The following is a 21,982-nucleotide window of genomic DNA, read 5'->3' on the forward strand; positions in this document are numbered from 1 at the left end:
AGTTTTTGATGTTGCTGAGCAACAGTCATACAATAATTTTTGGGAAACATATCACCATTTGACTGTATTATTGTTTATTTAATTACGACACAGATTTCGGTCTTTTATGCCATTTTCAAGTGACTAAGTTTATGTCGTTAACATATATCGCAGGACATAAAGCTCAAAATTGGCCATAAATTAAGAAAATGATCTTTTAACAAGATGGTGATTTTACTTTTGGCATTTCGTGGGGAACCAATATTTTTCTTAAATTATGGCCAATTTCGAGCTTGATGTCCTGCAGTATACTCGTATGTTAATGACAAACACTCAATCGCTTGAAAATGGCATAAAAGGCCGAGCCTGGGTCGTAATTAAATAGATAACAATACAGTCAAATGGCGGTGTGTTCATTTAAAAAATATGCAAAAGGCTTAACATGTAGAAGAATATTACGATCACAGCTTCTTTCAACAAAGGCTTCATTGTCTCTCACAGTCACAAATAGACATCGTTCGATATCATGTTGTTGTTGTTGTTGTTGTTGTGGTCTTCAGTCCTGAGACTGGTTTGATGCAGCTCTCCATGCTACTATATCCTGTGCAAGCTTTTTCATCTCTCTGTACCTACTGCAACCTACATCCTTCTGAATCTGCTTAGTGTATTCATCTCTTGGTCTCCCTCTACGATTTTTACCCTCCACGCTGCCCTCCAATACTAAATTGGTGATCCCTTGATGCCTCAGAACATGTCCTACCAACCGATCCCTTCTTCTGGTCAAGTTGTGCCACAAACTTCTCTTCTCCCCAATCCTATTCAATACTTCCTCATTAGTTATGTGATCTACCCATCTAATCTTCAGCATTCTTCTGTAGCACCACATTTCGAAAGCTTCTATTCTCTTCTTGTCCAAACTATTTATCGTCCATGTTTCACTTCCATACATGGCTACACTCCATACGAATACTTTCAGAAATGACTTCCTGACACTTAAATCAATACTGGATGTTAACAAATTTCTCTTCTTCAGAAACGCTTTCCTTGCCATTGCCAGCCTACATTTTATATCCTCTCTACTTCGACCATCATCAGTTATTTTGCTCCCCAAATAGCAAAACTCCTTTACTACTTTAAGTGCCTCATTTCCTAATCTAATTCCCTCAGCATCACCCGACTTAATTAGACTACATTGCATTATCCTCGTTTTGCTTTTGTTGATGTTCATCTTATATCCTCCTTTCAAGACACTGTCCATTCCATTCAACTGCTCTTCCAAGTCCTTTGCTGTCTCTGACAGAATTACAATGTCATCGGCGAACCTCAAAGTTTTTATTTCTTCTCCATGAATTTTAATACCCACTCCGAATTTTTCTTTTGTTTCCTTTACTGCTTGCTCAATATACAGATTGAACAACATCGGGGAGAGGCTACAACCCTGTCTTACTCCATTCCCAACCACTGCTTCCCTTTCATGTCCCTCGACTCTTATAACTGCCATCTGGTTTCTGTACAAATTGTAAATAGCCTTTCGCTCCCTTTCTTTTACCCCTGACACCTTTAGAATTTGAAAGAGAGTATTCCAGTCAACATTGTCAAAAGCTTTCTCTAAGTCTACAAATGCTAGAAACGTAGGTTTGCCTTTCCTTAATCTTTCTTCTAAGATAAGTCGTAAGGTCAGTATTGCCTCACGTGTTCCAGTGTTTCTACGGAATCCAAACTGATCTTCCCCGAGGTTGGCTTCTACTAGTTTTTCCATTTGTCTGTAAAGAATTCGTGTTAGTATTTTGCAGCTGTGACTTATTAAGCTGATAGTTCGGTAATTTTCACATCTGTCAACACCTGCTTTCTTTGGGATTGGAATTATTATATTCTTCTTGAAGTCTGAGGGTATTTCGCCTGTTTCATACATCTTGCTCACCAGATGGTAGAGTTTTGTCAGGACTGGCTCTCCCACGGCCGTCAGTAGTTCCAATGGAATATTGTCTACTCCGGGGGCCTTGTTTCGACTCAGGTCTTTCAGTGCTCTGTCAAACTCTTCACGCAGTATCATATCTCCCATTTCATCTTCATCTACATCCTCTTCCATTTCCATAATATTGTCCTCAAGTACATCGCCCTTGTATAGACCCTCTATATACTCCTTCCACCTTTCTGCTTTCCCTTCTTTGCTTAGAACTGGGTTTCCATCTGAGCTCTTGATATTCATACAAGTCGTTCTCTTATCTCCAAAGGTCTCTTTAATTTTCCTGTAGGCGGTATCTATCTTACCCCTAGTGAGATAGGCTTCTACATCCTTACATTTGTCCTCTAGCCATCCCTGCTTAGCCATTTTGCACTTCCTGGCGATCTCATAGGCGTCCAAAAGGGAAGGAAAGAGGGTGCTCTTGGCCTTTGCTGGTAGAATCTAGCAACAGGATTTTTAGTCATCACAGAATTCTCGCTGAGATCTAGCCATGACTGTCTAGGACTCTGCTAAACTGCATAGTTGAAGCTAACAACCACAGCGTCAAATGCCGTGACTTTAGCAGTCACTACATATAACTTGCCTTTGTTTAGTTTTCACGCTGTTCCAGAGAAATTACACCGATTCCTAATTGGAGAACCGGTTTTGGCACTGTTCACTAGTCAAGGAGGATGTGAACCTTTGAGGGACTGTGCTGAAACAGTGCCTTCAGTGTTTCTCTGGTACTTCCTCGTATCGCCCTTATCGAGCTGCAGAAAGGGACCCATCGAACACGCTGATGTACGGACTGCCAACACAACCAAAATATGGCAGCAGTGCACATGTCCATCGCCACTTCTCACAAGGGAAGTTCCCCATTGCAACCCTCTTCAGATTTAGTGGTAAGAGAGCCCATTGGCCAGCCCGTCAAAAACTGAATTTAGATCAGACATGAAAACAATAAGGTGATGTACTAACCAGTGAAAAAAAGGCGGAACAGAAACAGTGTAGGTTTCAAAAATAAGAAGTGCAATATGATGCAAGCGGGAAGTTAAATGTCGTCGTGGTTAAGGGATTGCTGTGTTGGACGGGCGAGACGCGTTCAAACCTCCCTTCTACCAATTTTTTTTTTTCAGTGTTCCCTTTATTCAGGTCTGTGTCGTGGTGCAATGTCCGTTTGCAACAGCGAGATGTAAGATAGGGGACCTACAATGACAGCTGATTCTGCAGAACTACTCTGCTAGTAGCCGAACGGAAGCTGCTTTCGAGTGGGAACCGCAAACGTTTGATGACGAGGCGACAAGTCAACCGAATACTCTACCAGAAAACACGTCTGGTTTGTCATACATGGCATTAGTGACAGTAAGTGTGTCATGTGATAGGAATCTCTTACCGACGCACCTAATTTGTACCTTGCACATATATGATTGTGAATGTGAACACTCCCAAGGAAAAGATGAAAATATAAGCTGCAGCAAATGAACGCAACAGTTTCACAATCACACAGTTTTACTGTGCTCTGTCAAAACACAGGCTTTTAACGTTTTTGAAGTTGCGTTAGCTTTTGGAAGTTTTGACTCTTGAATTCATTTGTCGTAACATAGTTCACACTCGTTTAATTGTTGTTTTCATTTCTGTGAGACGTCTGTGTGGTATCTCGCTTGCTCTCACTATTCATCACATTTACTTGCGACAGTAACGTGTTCTTACCACATGACTCATTTTCTATAACCAATGCACAGTATGACAATTGCCAAGACTACAGAAAGAGGAGAAATATTTCAATGACCGGACAAGCAGCTGATGATGTGAAAAAAAATAAAAAAAATTGCACGAGGTAGTTTCGAACAGGGCTCGCTCGTTTGGCAATCCAACACCATGATCACTTACGACGCCGTTCCTGTTCCAAGCTGCTCTTTACTGCACTTTTATTCTTGGACCGTTAATTGATACTACACTACTGTCCATTAGAATTGCTACACCACGAAGATGAATTGCTACCGACGCGAAATTTAACCGACAGGAAGAAGATGCTGTGATATGCAAATGATTAGCTTTTCAGAGCATTCACACAAAGGTTGGCGCCGGTGGCAACACCTACAACGTGCTGACATGAGGAAAGTTTCCACCCGATTTCTCATACACAAACAGCAGTTGATCGGCGTTGCCTGGTGAAACGTTGTGTGATGCCTCGTGTAAGGAGGAGAAATGCGTACCATCACGTTTCCGTCTTTGATAAAGGTCGGATTGTAGCCTATCGCGATTGAAGTTTATCGTACCGCGACATTGCTGCTCGCGTTGCTCGAGATCCAATGACTGTTAGCAGAATGTGGAATCGGTGGGTTCAGGAGGGTAATACGGAACGCCGTGCTCGATCCCAACGGCCTCGTATCACTAGCAGTCAAGATGACATGCATCTTATCCGCATGGCTGTAACGGATCGTGCAGCCACGTCGCGATCTAGGAGTCAACAGATGGGGACGTTTGCAAGACAACAACCATCTGCCAAACAGTTCGACGGCGTTTGCAGCAGCGTGGACTATCAGCTCGGAGACCATGGCTGCGGTTACCCTTGACGCTAGATCACAGACAGGAGCGCCTGCGATGGTGTAATCATCGACGAACCTGGGTGCGCGAATGGCAAAACGTCATTTTTTCGGATGAGTCCAGGTTCTGTTAATAGCATCATGATGGTCGTATCCGTGTTTGGTGACATCGCGGTGAACGCACATTGGAAGCGTGTATTCGTCATCGCCATACTGGCGTATCACCCGGCGTGATGGTATGGGGTGCCATTGGTTACACGTCTCGGTCACCCGTGGCTCTACCCTCCATTCGATACCTGCGAAACCCAACATTTCAGCAGGATAATGCACGACCGCATGTTGCAGGTCCTGTACGGGCCTTTCTGGATACAGAAAATGTTCTACTGCTGCCCCAGCCAGCACATTCTCCAGATCTCTCACCAATTGAAAACGTCTGGTCAATGGTGGCCGAGCTACTGGCTCGTCACAATACGCCAGTCACTACTCCTGATGGACTGTGGTACCGTGTTGAAACTACATGGCAGCTGTACCTGTACACGCCATCCAAGCTCTGTTTGACTCAATGCCCGTGCGTATCAAGGCCGCTATTACGGCCAGAGGTGGTTGTTCTGGGTACCGATTTCTCAGGATCTGTGTACCTAAACTGCGTGAAAATGTAATCTTTTGTGGACTGGCAAGACAGCCAATCCACTGTGACGGGTAGCCGAAAGGCACGCGTTTAAGCTCACGCAGGCTGGCGTGAGGTCTGGAACAGTTGTAGTAGCAAAAATGGTACGTAGCTTCTGGAATACTTAACTTTAATCCATAATTGGTGAACATCGGTCTGACGGTACATGCGTCACAAGATTAATAGCAAATGATAATGGCGACTTGCTAGGTCGTAGCAAATGACGTAGCTGAAGGCTATGCTAACTATCGTCTCGGCAAATGAGAGCGTAATTTGTCAGTGAACCATCGCTAGCAAAGTCGGCTGTACAACTGGGGACAGTGCTAGGAAGTGTCTCTAGACCTACCGTGTGGCGGCGCTCGGTCTGCAATCACTGATAGCGGCGACACGCGGGTCCGACGTATAATAACGGACCGCGGCCGATTTAAAGGCTACCACCTAGCAAGTGTGGTGTCTGGCGGTGACACCACATAATCACATGTCAGTTCTAATATAATATATTTGTCCTATGAATACCCGTTTATCATCTGCATTTCTTCTTGGTGTAGCAATTTTAATGGCCAGTAGTGTATTTTGCTTTTTTTTCACAGTTCAGAACACTTCCCCCTGTTTTCAGCTTTAGACGGGCGGTCCACTGGACCCTCTTACCACTAAATCTGAGGGGCGGGGGGGGGGGGGGGGTACGATGAGGATATTCTCTTGTCAGTTACCTTAACGAAATAAATAGAAGGCACAAAAATAATGCAATAAATCCAGTAAAGTCATCAAACGAGAAGTTTTGTTAACAAACGAAGTGTTGTAGATGGCGTCTAATAAGGCGTACCGATTCGATTCATAATCACAGTGTGTCAAGGGCACAACTAGGCTTCAACATACGTAGACAGTAAGACGCAACCCTCAAGCGTTTTTGGAAAACCCGAGTTTGAAAACTGCAGGCATGCTTATACTGTGTGTACTTAGTACAAGCGCTAGTGATTAGAAAGTCGGTAGCTGAGGGAATAAGCGCTTAGTTTCACATATGCGAGGTCTCCGTATCGGATCTCGCTGCCGATACTTTATTTTTCGTTTCAACGTCATTCTAACAACAGATTTATTATGACCCTGCAAAGTGTCAATATTTAATCATACATTTACTGCTTTCAAAAAATGGCTCTGAGCACTATGGGACTTAACATCTGTGGTCATCAGTCCCCAAGAACTTAGAACTACTTCAACCTAACTAACCTAAGGACATCACACACATCCATGCCCGAGGCAGGATTCGAACCTGCGACCGTAGTGGTCGCGCGGTTCCAGACTGAAGCGCCTAGAACCGCTCGGTCACCCCGACCGGCATTTACTGTTTTCTAGGCGCTCCAGTCTGGAACCGAGCGACCGCTCCGGTCGCAGGTTCGAATCCTGCCTGGGGTATGGTTGTGTGTGATGTCCTTAGATTAGTTAGGTTTGATTACTTCTGAGTTCTAGCCGACTGATGACCTCAGAAGTTAAGTCGCATAGTGCTCAGAGCCATTTGAGCCATTTACTGTTTTCCTAATCTTCAACACGAAAAAAGGAGAAAAAGTCCTTTCTGTTACGGAGACTGGAAATGAAAACAGAATACACGAGAACTTTCATTCATATCAGTGTAGTCACTTTATTTGCATTATTGTATCCACATTTACCACAAGTATAACGTGTAACCTGTGCCGGACTGCACGAATCAGGATGATACTGGCTTAAGAACATGGATAACAATAATCATCGCGACCTACAGCAGATGTAATGAACGCTGAATTTTTGGATATTCGTGTTTTTTTTGTGTGTCTATTTCAAAACAAACATGATTTGTATTCATAAACGGTTCTCGGTCGTCACACAATTTCATGGCGTACCGCAAATATCGCAGCGCAGCACGGAATATTGGTGTAGATAGTTCACAAAAAGTGGTAGCGCCGGCAGCGAGATCCGAACAAGAGACACTGCGTTTATGAGACCGCTCAGCTGCGACCACACAAAGTATATAGGTACGCCTAAAATGTTCAAAGCCGGTTTTCTCCATAACCCTTGAGAGTTGCGAGTTCCTTTTTACAGATGTTGAAGCACCACGCGCCCTGTCAGTACCAACCAAATCACTGAGGTGAAGTTCTAACAGTTCCCTTGTAGGATGGATTACTCTCTGTTTCTCCACTTCGATGAGTACATTTTGTTGTTGTTGTTAATATCCAACAGAAATATCTCAGTCGTTCTGACTTTCTCTTCTATTTCATATCTTTGATGTTCGTTCTCAGCCTAACTTTATGAGAATATGAATAAATATTTTTGTGAATATTTTGTAGCTGTATTCCACAATTTTTCGGATACTGTGGATTTAATCATGTGGGGATGTAATTGAGGTTCTTTGTTCAAAAACGTGACATCCATATTCTTATTAATCATATGAAAAGAAGTACTTTGCGTGTACTACTGAGTCTGGTTATTGTTTAGATATCAGAATAATATACCGTAATTATCCGTTTCGGTTCATTTTACAGAATTTTTCTCGAATGAATAAGAATGAAATCTACACTTGTGTCCAAAATTAAAGCACCAAACGGAAATTCAGCAAGGTTGCGTTTATTTTGCCACAAAACAGTATCAACAGGAGATACTTAAGTAGAGACAATGTAAAGAATACAGAACGTAATTAACTGCAACATGCATAACAGTAGACATAAATGTTCTTCGTTTTTTTTTTCCAAGTTAACAGGTATGTACATACATTCTGACAACCCGTCAATGTTCTCAGTATGGAGTGTGACCACCTCTGGCACCAATACGGGCCTGACAACAACGGACGGTCTGGGTGGCCGAGCGGTTCTAGGCGCTACAAACTGGAACCGCGCGACCACTACGGTCGCAGGTTCGAATGCTGTCTCGGGCATGGATGTGTGTGATGTCCTTAGGTTAGTTAGGTTTAAGTAGTTCTAAGTTCTAGGGGACTGATGACGTCAGAAGTTAAGTCCCGTAGTGCTCAGATCCATTTCAACCATTTGACAACAACGGGACATGTTGTGAATTGCGTCACCAGTCTCATGTTGAGGCAATAACGCCCATTCTTCCTGCAGAGCTGCTCGCAAGTCTTAGAGAGTGGTTGATGGATACTGACGTGACGCAACCTGTCTCCCTAGTGCATCCCAGACATGCTCTATAAGATTCAAATCGGGAGAGCGAGCAGCCCGCGCCATGCGTTCAGTGTCCAACAAACCATCAACCACTGTTGCTCTATGAGGTCGAACATTATCCTCCATCAGTACGAAGTCAGGTCTGGGCCCACAGCATCTCGCAACAACCGTGGATGATATTCTAAGATCTCCTGGTACCTGACAGCAGTTGAATCTTCCTGATTCACCTGTACAATTTCATGAAGAAGTATTCGAGTGGTCAACATAATCCCTGAATGAGATTTCCACTCTGCAGCCGAGCGTGCGCTGATATGAAACTTCCTGGCGGATTAAAACTGTGTGTCGGACCGAGACTCGAACTCGGGACCTTTGCCTTTCGCGGACAGGTGCTATACCAACTGAGCTACCCAAGCACGACTCACGCCCCGTCCTCACAGCATTGCTTCTGCCAGTACCTCGTCTCCTACCTTCCAAACTTTACAGAAGCTCTCCTGCGAACCTTGCAGACATGGCTTAGCCACAGCCTGGGGGATGTTTCCAGAATGGCACTGGCAGAAGTACAGCTGTGAGGACGGGGCATGAGTCGCGCTTGGGTAGCTCAGTTGGTAGAGCACTTGCCCGCGAAAGGCAAGGGTCCTGAGTTCGAGTCTCAGCCCGGCACACAGTTTTAATCTGCCAGGAAGTTTCATATCAGCGCACACTCCGCTGCAGAGTGCAAATCTCATTCTGGAAACATCCCCCAGGCCGTGGCTAAGCCATGTCTCCGCAATACCCTTTCTTTCAGGAGCGCTAGTCCTGCAAGGTTCGCAGGAGAGCTTCTGTAAAGTTTGGAAGGTAGAACACGAGGTACTGGCAGAAGTAAAGCTGTGAGGACGGGGCGTGAGTCGTGCTTCGGTAGCTCAGTTGGTAGAGCACTTGCCCGCGAAAGGCAAAGGTCCCGAGTTCGAGTCTCGGCCCGGCACACAGTTTTAATCTGCCAGGAAGTTTCAACATAATCCCTGTCAATATCAGTAGGGATCCTCCTCCATATCGGTCTCTTTCCACAATGTTTGAGTGCCGAAAAGGTGTTTTACGTGCTCTCCAGATGCGAATCCGTCCAGAATGACTCTCCAGACCAAATCGGTTCTCATCTGCAAAAGAACGTTGGCCCACCATTCGACCATCCAGGCGACAGGTTGACAGCTCCGATATAGACGTTCCCTTCTGTGAAGACACGACAGGGGTAAACAGACAGTAGGTCTCCAACACTAAAGGCAACTCTTCTGAAGACTTTTGTACACTGTTTGCCTCTATACAACACGTCCAGAGGATGCTGCGAGGTCAGATGCCAGTTACAGTGCAGTAGTAAGGCGGTACCGTCAGCCCCTTACAGCCAAATAACGACCCATTGTTTCTGATGTCACACGTGGTTGGTCCTGTCCTGGTCTCCGGGATACAGCTACGAGAAACAACAGGACGATTCACATTTAGCCATCGGGCCACTTGCTTTGGCCCTTCACATCAGAGAGTCTTAGGCGTCTTCTCTGTGCCACAATGCATCGTCTGCGACTGTGTACACAGCGACTGTGGATGTTAGACTACCCTGCAAATACTACCTCGCTTGATAGGTGCCCTGACGTCATTGCTGGCGTGGTTGTCTGTCGTTCGGAATGCCGTAGTCCGTGCACAACACGATCGTACGGACATCTGTTGACAGTTTGCATGGTTATATCGCGAATTAGACACAGGGCAGGGAAATAGCAGTTTGTTGCTTTAATTTTGGACACCAGTTTGTATTGAATGCCACAGAGGTTTACTATGCGAGGGTTGATGTGTTATTTTGTATGAAGAGTCATTGACAGATACGGAAGTACCTTCAGAAGCACCCCAGGCAAATGTGTTGGGACCATTGATATTTATACTGAATAATAATGACCTGACAGACAATATTGATAGAATCCTCAGACCTTTTGCAGATAATGCAGTTATCTGTAAAAAAATACTGTCCTAAAAAAAGCTGCACAAATATTCCCTCAGATCTTGATAGGGTTTCAAAGACGTACAGAGACCTTCAGCTCGCACTCAGTGTTCAGAAATGCATTTTTCTCTATTTTTGCTTCGCAGCCTAGTAGGTAGCAACAACTGAGCGCTTTTTATTTCTCTATTAGAACGCGTTGTGTTTTGTTGCAGCTGTCGGTGCAACTTGATTTTCTCGGCACCTACATTCACGCCTGTGGCGCGTCTATCCTCAACGAGTTCTGGGCTGTTAGCGCGGCCCACTGTTTCGAAATGTAAGTACGTGTGAAACGAAACGACTAATGTAGACAATAGATTCATTCCCAAATCGTAGGTGATGTAGCCTCGTGTACGCGAAAGAGAAAGGGAGAGAGTGGGGAAACAGTGCAAGAGCATGTCAGGATGGTATCCAATTGCACTGAACTGTGGGGGCCGACAAAGCACTAAATGAAGAGCTACGAAAAAGAATACGTAAGTGAAGAACTCCAAGGAACCATCAAAAAAGAAGGAATAGGTAAGTTGTGCATGTGCATATGAAAATCTTTTTAATCTGGAAGTAGGAATAAAGATTTAAAAAATGGATAATTTAAAGTAGATATGATTTAGAAACTGTTCTAGATAATGGATACAAGACTTAAGATAAATCAAGAGACGTTCATAGGGTTTGTTGACTAAGAAAAAGCGTTAGACAATGCAAAATCTGGAAGTAGGAATAAAGATTTAAAAAATGGATAATTTAAAGTAGATATGATTTAGAAACTGTTCTAGATAATGGATACAAGACTTAAGATAAATCAAGAGACGTTCATAGGGTTTGTTGATTAAGAAAAAGCGTTAGACAATGCAAAAATGGTGCAAGACCGATATTCTCAAAGCAATAGGTGTAAGCTACGGATAAAGACGGGTGACATGTAATAGATAGAAGAACCTAGAGGGAAAAATAAGAAGACTAAGAAAAAAGTGCTCGGGTTAGAAAGAGAATAAGACACAAAAGTTTCGTCCCTACTGTTCAGTCGATACATCGAAGTACCAATGTGGAAAGATTTAGGAGTGGGAAATTTAGGATGGAATGACATCAATGATAATGTCAGCTGATGGCATTGCTATCCTCAGTGGAGGTGAAGAAGAATTACAGGACCTGTTCAATAGAATGTACAAATGAGTACAGAATACTGAATGAGAGTAAACAGAAAGTAATCAGGAATAGCAGAAATGAGACTACTGATGAACTTAACTTTGAAATTGATGACCACGCTGTGGACGAAGTGAAGGAATTCCGTTTCACTGCAAGCAAAATAACAAATGACAGGCAAAGCAAGGAGGACATAAAGAACACACTAGCACAGGCAAAGAGACCATTCCTGGCCAAGGGATATCTGCTAGTGTCAAACATCGGCCTTAACCCGAGGAAGAAATTTCTGAAAATGTGCACTTGGAGCACAGTGTTGGATGAGTCTGAACCACAGACTATAGGGAAACCGGAAAAGAAGACAATCGAAGAGTTTGGGTAGGTTGCATAGAAGAACCTAGAAAATTATGTGGACTGATTAGCAATAAGGATGTATCTCGTCGAATCGTTGAAGAGGGGAACATGTAGAGAAACAAATAAGAAGGGTAGAAGGACGAATCCTCAAAATTACAGACCAATATCCTTAACATCGGTTTGTTGCAGGATTCTCGAACATATTGTCAGTTCTAATATAATGAATTTCCTTGACACAGACAAGTTGCTGTCCATGCATCAGCACGGCTTTAGAAAGCATCGCTAATGCGAAACGCAACTCGCCCTTTTCTTACATGATATCTTGCGGACCATGGATGAAGGGTATCAGACGGATGCCATATTCCTTGACTTACGGAAAGCGTTTGACTCGGTGCCCCACTGCAGACTCCTAACTAAGGAACGAGAATATGGAATTGGTTCCCAAATAAGTGAGTGGCTCGAAGACTTCTAAAGTGATAGAACCCAGTACATTGCCCTCGATGGTGAGTGTTAATCGGAGGTGAGGGTACCATCTGGAGTGCCCCAGGGAAGTGTGGTTGGTCCGCTGTTGTTTTCTATCTACATAAATGATCATTTGGATAAGGTGGATAGCAATGTGCGGCTGTTTGCTGATGATGCTGTGGTGTACGGGAAGGTGTCGTCGTTGAGTGACTGTAGGAGGATACAAGATGACTTGGACAGGATTTGTGATTGGTGTAAAGAATGGCAGCTAACTCTAAATGTAGATAAATGTAAATTAATGCAGATGAATAGGAAAAAGATTCCCGTAATGTTTGAATACTCCATTAGTAGTGTAGCGCTTGACACAGTCACGTCGATTAAATATTTGGGCGTATCATTGTAGAACGATATGAAATGGGACAAGCATATAATGGCAGTTGTGGGGAAGGCGGATGGTCGTCTTCGGTTCATTGGTAGAATTTTGGGAAGATGTGGTTCATCTGTAAACGAGACCGCTTATAGAACGCTGGTGCGACCTATTCTTGAGTACTGCTCGAGCGTTTGGGATCCCTATCAGGTCGGATTGAGGGAGGACATAGAAGAAATTCAGAGGCGGGCTGCTTGATTTGTTACTGATAGGTTTGATTATCACACGAGTGTTACGGAAATGCTTCAGGAACTCGGGTGGGAGTCTCTGGAGGAAAGGAGGCGTACTTTTCGAGAATCGCTACTGAGGAAGTTTAGAGAACCAGCATTTGAGGCTGACTGCAATACAAGTTTACTGCCGCCAACTTATTTTTCGCGGAAAGACCACAAAGATAAGATAAGAGAGATTAGGGCTCGTACAGAGGCATACAGGCAGTCATTTTTCCCTCGTTCTGTTTGGGAGTGGAAAAGAGAGAGAAGATGCTAGTTGTGGTACGAGCTACCCTCCGCCATGCACCGTATGGTGGATTGCGGAGTATGTATGTAGATGTAGATGTAGATGTTCCAATGTGTGTGAATTCCTAAGAAACCAAACTGCTGAGTCATCGGTCCCTAGACTTACACACTAGACTTACACACTACTTAAACTAACTTACGTTAAGAACAACACACACACCCATGCCCGAGGGAGTATTCGAACCTACGGCGGGAGGGGCCGCGCAATCCGTGATATGGAGCCTCAAACCGCGCGGCCACTCCGCGCGGCTGTAGAAAAACATTGACAAGAAGAAGGGACAGAACGACATAACATGCTTTACAACACCAAGGAATAATTTGTATGGTACTTGAGGGAGTGTGTAGGAGAAGACAGAGATTTGAATATCTCCAACGAATATTGAAAGACGTCGGTTGTGTTCTACTATGAAGTGGTTGGCACAGGAGAGTAATTCGTGGCGCTCCGCATGAAACCGATCAGAACACTCATGGTCCAAAAAGATCATTTACATAAACTGACGAGTCAAAGATACTGGTACACCTGCCTAATATCGTGTAGGACCCCTGCGAGCACGCAGAAGTCCCGCAACCCGACGTGGCATGGACTCGACTAATGTCTGAAGTACTGCTGGAGGGAACTGACACCTTAAATTCTGCAGCACTGTCCATAAATCCGTAAGAATACAAGGGGGTACAGATCTCTTCTGAACAACACGTTGCTAGGCATCCCAGATATACTCAATAATGTTCATGTCTGGGGAGATTGCTGGCAAGTGGAAGTGTTTAAACGCAGAAAAGCGTTCCTGGAGCAACTCTGTAACAGTTCTGGACGTGTGGGGTGTCGCATTGTCCTGCTGAAATTACCCCAGGTCGTTCGGAATGCACAATAGACATGAATAGACGCACGTGATCAGGCAGGATGCTTACGTACGTGTCACCTGTCAGACTCGTATCTAGACGTATCAGGGATCCCATATCACTCAAACTGCATACGCCTCACACCATTACAGAGCCTTCACCAGCTTGAATAGTCCTCTGCTGGTTAGGCAGGGTCCATGGATTCATGAGGTTGTCTCCATACCCGTAGACGTCCATTTGCCCGATACAATTTGAAACGAGACTCGTCCGACCGGGCAACATGTTTCCAGTCATCAACAGTCCAATGTCGGTGTTGACGGGCCCAGTCGAGGTCTAAAGTTTTGTGTTGTGCAGTCATCTATGGTACATGAATGTGCATCCTGCTCTGAAAGCCCATATCGACGATGTTTTGTTGAATGGTTCGCACGCTGACACTTGTTGACGGCCCAGAACTGAAATTTGCAGCAATTTGCGGAAGGGTTGCACTTCTTTCACGTTGGACGTTTCTCTTTAGTCGCCGTAGGTCCCGTTCTTGCAGGATCTTTTTCCCAGCCGCAGCGATGTCAGAGATTTGATGTTTTACCGAATTCCTGATATTCACGGCACACTCGTGGAATGGTCGTACGGGAAAATCCCCACTTCATAGCTACCTCGATGTTGCTGTGTTCCATCGCTCGTGCGCCGACTATAACACCACGTTCAAACTCACGTAAATCTTGATAAACTGCCATTTTTGCAGCAATAACTGATCTGACGATTGCGCCAGACACTTGTTGTCTTAAGTTTAATTATCTCTGTATTTGAATACGCATGTCTATACCAGTTTCTTTGGCTCTTCAGTGGAGTTAGTGAATAGTTTCTTGCGGTATCCCCGAAGCTATTGTTACTGCTGAAGATTTTTCTCCATTGGGACCGAAGTGCAACATTCTGTTTGCTGGTAACATGTCAATCCGTGTGAGTGTAATAGACAAAGATCTTTACTTTGCCGTTAAAATTGTATTTCAGATGTAGTGTGAGTAGTGACAAAGACAGTTATGTTAATTTGTTTACATGGAAGCCACTGTGCTCTACTTAGTCATCTGCAAGAAGCCAGCCATACACAGCAACAAATCATGTATGTGATTCCATATTATTTCGGAAGAAATTGTAGAAATCTACAGAACATGTAGTGCCGAACTAAATTATCAGTAACAGGTTCAACCACTGTGAGAAAACTGGATTAGTTACGACCAAGGGGACAAAACTAGAAGAGCGATGGTATCTCAGAGAGTGCACAAGTGGGGAGCGAAACAGATAAAAATCTGCCCCTAAGGGAAGTGGTCTGATTCTCTTAGTGAAAATCACTGGTGGATTTTTCGTCTACCTTGTCAGTCACCCTTGTTCTCCCATTAATGATTTTCATCTTCTAACTGACTTCAGTCATCCACTGGCTGACTTGCTGGCATGGTACGCTAAATACCATTGTGATGACAATCTCCGCAGACTGCAGACTGGCGTTACATATCTATCTCTCTCTCTCTCTCTCTCTCTCACACACACACACACACACACACACACACACACACACACACACACACACAAGAAAAAAACAGTTTAATTTACAAGGTGGCGATATTCACAACCTAGACGGAACACAAATGAATAAACGTAAAACATTACGTCGAGTGTAGAATACGTGAAACTATGGTACTATTTCTCTTATGAATTTTGCAAAAGTAAGACGAAGAAAAAAAACCACAAATGCAGTGTAAGTAAATGTGTGCAAACAGGTTTCTTGCAAATTCAAGTTTCGCTAAAAATGAAGGAAAAACAATGGACTTCATACAATATAAACAAGAGGCAAAAACAACCTAAGTAATTTATTCCTTACATGATCAGTCTGGGAACGATCTGCAATGTAACATCACAAGTCAAGATCGCTAAAAAAGCATTTTACTGGATGACTGTTTTTAATCCGGAAATACCAAAATGTACAGCCGTTTTATTCTTGCTACAATTCCAGAATGACCACAGAAGGTGCTTCATCAATGAAAGCAGTAAGCTTAAGACGGGAAAACCAACAATAACTGCTGAGAAAATAACCAACAAAAGACCATTTATAGATGTAATAACTTCTCACAGCAGCGACGTGTGGAAGATGCAAAATGCTGCGTGACTATGGAAGCAAGATATCAGGATTGCTTCAATATTGATGAGTAGGCACGGACTAATTATGCGACAGACTCACAGAGCCATACACCTTAGCAGACAAGAAAGCAGACGCCGCTGCTTATCACGAAGCGCATTGCGACATTTTACCACGGCTATTCGAGAACGTCAATGGATGTGGTTTTCGGACGAAGAGGTGCCACCACGTTTTCTACGCCCAGTACGACAGTGCTTAACACAAATATTTAATGAGGGATGGATTGATCGAGGAAAACCAAAAGCATGGCTTCCCCATTCACCTGATCCTAATTCCTTAAATTTATTGTTGAAGGGACATTTTAAACACACTGGTGTATTCCATGCTCGTCAGCAAAGTGCACAACTCACAGCACGGAGTCTCCCAAGCATGCGCCCAAGTTCGAGGGCAGCCAGTTTTTCGCACTATTTTGTGACTCATTGAGGAAAAGGGCTTGAGGATATGTAAGAACGAATAGTAAGCACAACGGGCAGCTCCTGTAGCGTCAATAGACGGTGGCTAACATGACTGGCCTATGTGTCAACGATTATTTTTCCTGGGCAATAATTCATAGAATCTTTATTTCTACTTTTTGACCTGTGTATCTCTTATAAGGACGTGGCACAATTTTCTTTATGAGGGTTATACAAGGCGTTGCGAAACTATTCGTCCAAATTAATGTAGGAAGTAGAGAACAACAGCGCGGTTATATACACTGGAGCACCAGAGAAACTGGTACAGGCATGGATATTCAAATACAGAGACATGTAAATAGGCAGAATACAACGCTGCGGTCGGCAACGCCTATATAAGACAACAAGCGTCTGGCGCAGTTGTTAGATCGGTTACTGCTGCTACAATGGCAGGTTATGTAAGTTTGAACGTGGTGCTATAGTCGGCTCACAGGTGATGGCACACAGCATCTCCGAGGTAGAGATGAAGTGGGGATTTTTCCGTACGACCATTTCACGAGTGTACCGTGAATATCAGGAATCCGGTAAAACATCAAATCTACGACTTCGCTGCGGCCGGAAAAAGAGCCTGCAAGAACGGGACCAACGACGACTAAAGAGAATCGTGCAACGAGACAGAAGTGCAACCCTTCCGCAAATTGCTGCAAATTTCAGTGCTGGGTCATCAACAAGAGTAAGCGTGGGAACCATTCAACGAAACATAATCGATATTGGCTTTCGGAGTCGAAGGTCCACTTACGTACCCTTGATGACTGCACGACACAAAGCTTTACGCCCGTCAACAGCGACATTGGACTCTTGATGACTGGAAACATGTTGCCTGGTCGGGCGAATCTTGTTTCAGATTGTGTCGAGCGGATTTACGTGTACGGGTATGGAGACAACATCATGAATCCATGGAGCCTGCATCCCAGCAGGAGACTGTTGAAGCTGGTGGAGGCTCTGTAATGGTGTGGGGCGAGTGCAATTGGAGAGATTTGCGGCCCCTGATGCGCCTGGGTACAACTCTGACAGGGGACAGGTACATTAGCATCCTGCCTGGACACCTACATCCTTTCATATTCATTGTGCGTTCCGACGGACTTGGGTAATTCCAGCAGGACAATACGACACCCCACTCGTCCAGAATTCCCACAGAGTGGCTTCAGGAATGCTCTTCTGAGTTTAAACACTTCCGTTGGCCACCAAACTTCCCAGACATGAACATAATTGAGTATATCTGGAATGCCTTGCAATGTGCTGTACTGAAGAGACCTCTACCCCCTAGTACACTTATGGATTAATGGACAGCCCTGCAGCATTCATGGTGTCAATTCCCTCCAGCACTGGTTCAGACATTAGTCGAGTCCATGCCACATCGTGTTGCGGCATCGGTCCCTAAGCTTACTCAATACTTAATTTAACTTAAAATAACTTACGCTATGGACAATACACTCACCTATGCCCGAGGGAGGACTCGAACCTGCGACGGGGGGAGCAGCGTGGACCGTGACAAGACCCCTCAGACCGCGCAGCTACCACGCGCGCCGCTTCTGCGTGCTTGCGGGGACCCTACACGATATTAGGCAGATGTACCAGTTTCTTTGGTTTTTCAGTGTATTTAGGTTAGGAAAGTACGGTCTCTGAAGTCATTTTTTAATGGTAGTGAATATTTTGTTAGTGGTTTTGAAGTAAAGTGGTTTGTTGATGTCACTGACTGGAAATGCGTACTGCCATTCAAAACTGCTATGTGTACGAATGGTTGGTTCTGGCGTCTGCTTGGAAACACATCGATACATTCGCAAGCATCACCGCCTTGGGATAACAAAGGTGACTTATTTTGTAAACAAACCAATTCAGTCGCAGTCATTATCGGCCTGTGACAGCAACAGCGTACATAGAGCGGTTCGCGTACGATGAAATGGCTGACATGCATCTATTATACGTGACTGTGAACGGAAATGGACGTGATGCAGTGAGGCAGTATCGATAGCGCTTTCCAAAGTAACGGTTTCCACCAAACGTTCGGACTTGTTCATCACGTGCTACGTGAAACAAATACTCTCCGCGCAGTACTGTATGATGCAAGTCGGAATCGAACAGTGTGAACTCCCGAAATGGAAGACGAGATTCTGCGACGACATGTTGAAGACTCCCCATCTACAATTAGCCTACACGACGTGTTGACACATTCTTGGCGTCAGACATAACCTAGTGTGGAACGTATTACATGAACAGCGGCTTCACGCTTTCCATATTCTTTGTGTGGTAGCACAACCAACCGAAGATTTTCCCTAACACGTACAGTTCGTACAATTGTTTTTAGAACGGACTGCGCTGTACGCTATATTTCCAACCGAGGTCTTGTGCACTCACTTGGCTTTTCAGCGTCCACTATTCGCATGTTTGAGCACGTGTGAATCCATGACTCACTCGGCTTCGTGCTCGTCAACAGCGATTCGGTGGTGTGTGGGTCCGCATTCTCAGTTGTAGCTTGACTGGCCCATACATTGTTCCATTCTGCCCCAACGGTCGGAGATATCTCATCTTTATGGAACATGTGTTACCAGAACGGCTGGAGGATGTACCTCTGAATGTTAGACAAAGGAGTATTAACGCGATGATGCGCCAAACCATTTCAGCAGTTCTGTGAGGAATCATCTGAGAGCCACCTTCGGCAATCGATGGATCGGCCGAAGTGGCCCTATGGCCTCCCCACGTGTCACGTGACCTCACGTGTCTTGGATTTCTTCCTGTAGGGGCATATGAAGCAGCTGGTGTATGAAACCGTTTTCGAAACAGAAGAACACCTCTGTTGTTAGAACTGTCGTCCTTGCTGCTAGTATTGCGGACATGTCAGGTATCTTCCAACGGACAGTCAATGGTCTGACGATGCACTGCTACATAAAGGCCAATGGTCGCACATTCGAACAATTCCCGTGAATACCACTGCTGTAACTAGCATGCTAAACTGCCTTCTGTGTAACTCGTCCCCAGCTTCAGAAATTGCCTTCAGGCAGTGTTTGATGGACTGGAGGAGCACTTTGAGGACCGCATGTTGTTGTTGTGGTCTTCAGTCCAGAGACTGGTTTGATGCAGCTCTCCATGCTACTGTATCCTGTGCAAGCTTCTTCATCTCCCAGTACCTACTGCAACCTACATCCTTCTGAATCTGCTTAGTGTATTCATCTCTTGGTCTCCCTCTGCGATTTTTACCCTCCACGCTGCCGTCCAATACTAAATTGGATGGTCCCTTGATGCCTCAGAATATGCCCTACCAACCGATCTCTTCTTCGAGTCAAGTTGTGCCACAAATTTCTCTTCTCTCCAATTCTGTTCCATACTTCCTCATTAGTTATGTGATCTACCCATCTAATCTTCAGCATTCTTCTGTGGCACCAGATTTCGAAAGCTTCTATTTTCTTCTTGTCTAAAGTATTTATCGTCCACGTTTCACTTCCATACATGACTACACTACATACAAATACTTCCTGACATTTAAATCTAAACTCGATGTTAACAAATTTCTCTTCTTCAGAAACGCTTTCCTTGCCATTGCCAGTCTACATTTTATATTCTCTCTACTTCGACCATCATCAGTTATTTGGCTCCCCAGATAGAAAACTCCTTTACTACTTTACGTCTCTCATTTCTTAATCTAATTCCGGCAGCATCACCCGATTTAATTCGACTACATTCCAGTATCCACGTTTTGCTTTTGTTGATGTTCATCTTACACCCTCCTTTCAAGACACTGTCCATTCCGTTCAACTGCTCTTCCAGATCCTTTGCTGTCTCTGACAGAATTACAATGTCATCGGCGAACCTCAAAGTTTTTATTTCTTCTCCATGGATTTTAATACCTACTCCGTATTTTTCTTTTATTTCCTTTACTGGTTTCTCAATATACAGATTGAATAACTTCGGGGATAGTCTACAATCCTGTCTCACTCCCTTCCCAACCACTGCTTCCCTTTCATGTCCCTCGACTCTTATAACTGCCATCTGGTTTCTGTACAAATTGTAAATAGCCGTTCGCTCCCTGTCTTTTACCCCTGACACCTTCAGAATTTTAAAGACAGTATTCCAGTAAAGCTGCATGCCCTCGGGAAAAAATTACGGCCGTAGTTTCCCCTCGCTTTCAGGCGTTCGCAGTACCAGCACAGCAAGGCCGTTTTTGTTAGTGTTACAAGGCCAGATCAGTCAATCATCCAGACTGTTGCCCCTGCAACTACTGAAAAGGTTGCTGCCCCTCTTCAGGAACCACACGTTTATCTGGCCTCTCAACAGATACCCCTCCGTTGTGGTTGCATCTACGGTACGGCTATCTGTATCGCTGAGGCACGCAAGCCTCCCCACCAACGGCAAGGTCCATGGTTCATGGAGGGAGGGAGGACCGCATGCTATAACTAAATTTATTTGTTTTGATGTTGTCTGCCTGCATACAAAGGGAGTTTAAAAATGTCACATATTTCTACAGGAAGTAGTATTGGTCAAAACTAGAAGAAAAGTTTCTATAACGATATGTCTGGAACCGAATATCTGTCGTGTACTGTGTTAAGTAAGTATGTATATATCGACAGCATCGATGTTCCGACACGTCAACAGGTCATGCAGGATTTCATTATTCGTCTGCGCCACATCATCGCCAGTGATGGCAGGCATATCGTACATGTCGTAACCTAAATCTAAATCTCTCTAGTGACGTTTGCATGTTGAATAAATTGTGTGCACGCCGTAGTTTATTACCAATTTACATTTTTTCGATATGGTTCAATAATTGGGTATATACACCTTTTTCATATATAAACCTAAATTAATTACAAGTTGCGGCGAACACACACTTCATTCAACATGTAAACGTCACTACAAAGATTCGGATTTAGGTTATGACATGTTCGATAAGCCTGCCATCATTGGCGATGATGTGGCGCAGACAAATAGTGAAATTCTGCATGACCCGCTGATTTGTCGGAACATCGATGCTGTCGATAACCTCGTGAGTGGCTGTTTTCAGTTCAGCAATGATTTTGGGGTTATTCGTGTACATCTTGTCTTTAATACAGCCTCACAAAAAGGAGTCGCAAGTGTTCAGATCCGGAGAATATGGTGGCCAATCGAGGCCCATGCCAGTGGCTTCTGGGTACCCCAGAGCCAGAATGCGGTCCTCAAAGTGCTGCTCCAGACCATCAAACACAACCTGCTTCGATGTGGTCCGGCTCCGTCTTGCATGAACCACATCTTGTCGAAATCAGGATCACTTTGGATAATAGGGATGAAATCATCTTCCAAGACCTTCACGTACCGTTCGGTAGTCACCGTACCATCAAGGAACATCGCATAGATTAATCTGTGACTGGACATTGCACA

At 44.3% G+C, this 21,982-nt stretch overlaps 1 protein-coding gene across 2 annotated transcripts in view; it reads left to right on the forward strand.

Annotated features, from left to right (window-relative positions):
- The window catches only part of LOC124551745 (trypsin-1-like), a 252,714-nt gene that overhangs the window by 190,479 nt on the left and 40,253 nt on the right, over positions 1–21,982 (forward strand). For both annotated transcript variants that reach the window (XM_047126464.1, XM_047126465.1), the window contains exon 3: positions 10,447–10,547. In XM_047126464.1, the coding sequence (XP_046982420.1) occupies positions 10,447–10,547 (101 nt within the window). The remainder of the gene's footprint in view (positions 1–10,446; positions 10,548–21,982) is intronic.

The sequence above is a fragment of the Schistocerca americana genome, chromosome 1 (genome assembly GCF_021461395.2).
Source record: "Schistocerca americana isolate TAMUIC-IGC-003095 chromosome 1, iqSchAmer2.1, whole genome shotgun sequence".
In the NCBI taxonomy this organism is placed as follows: Eukaryota; Metazoa; Arthropoda; class Insecta; order Orthoptera; family Acrididae; genus Schistocerca; species Schistocerca americana.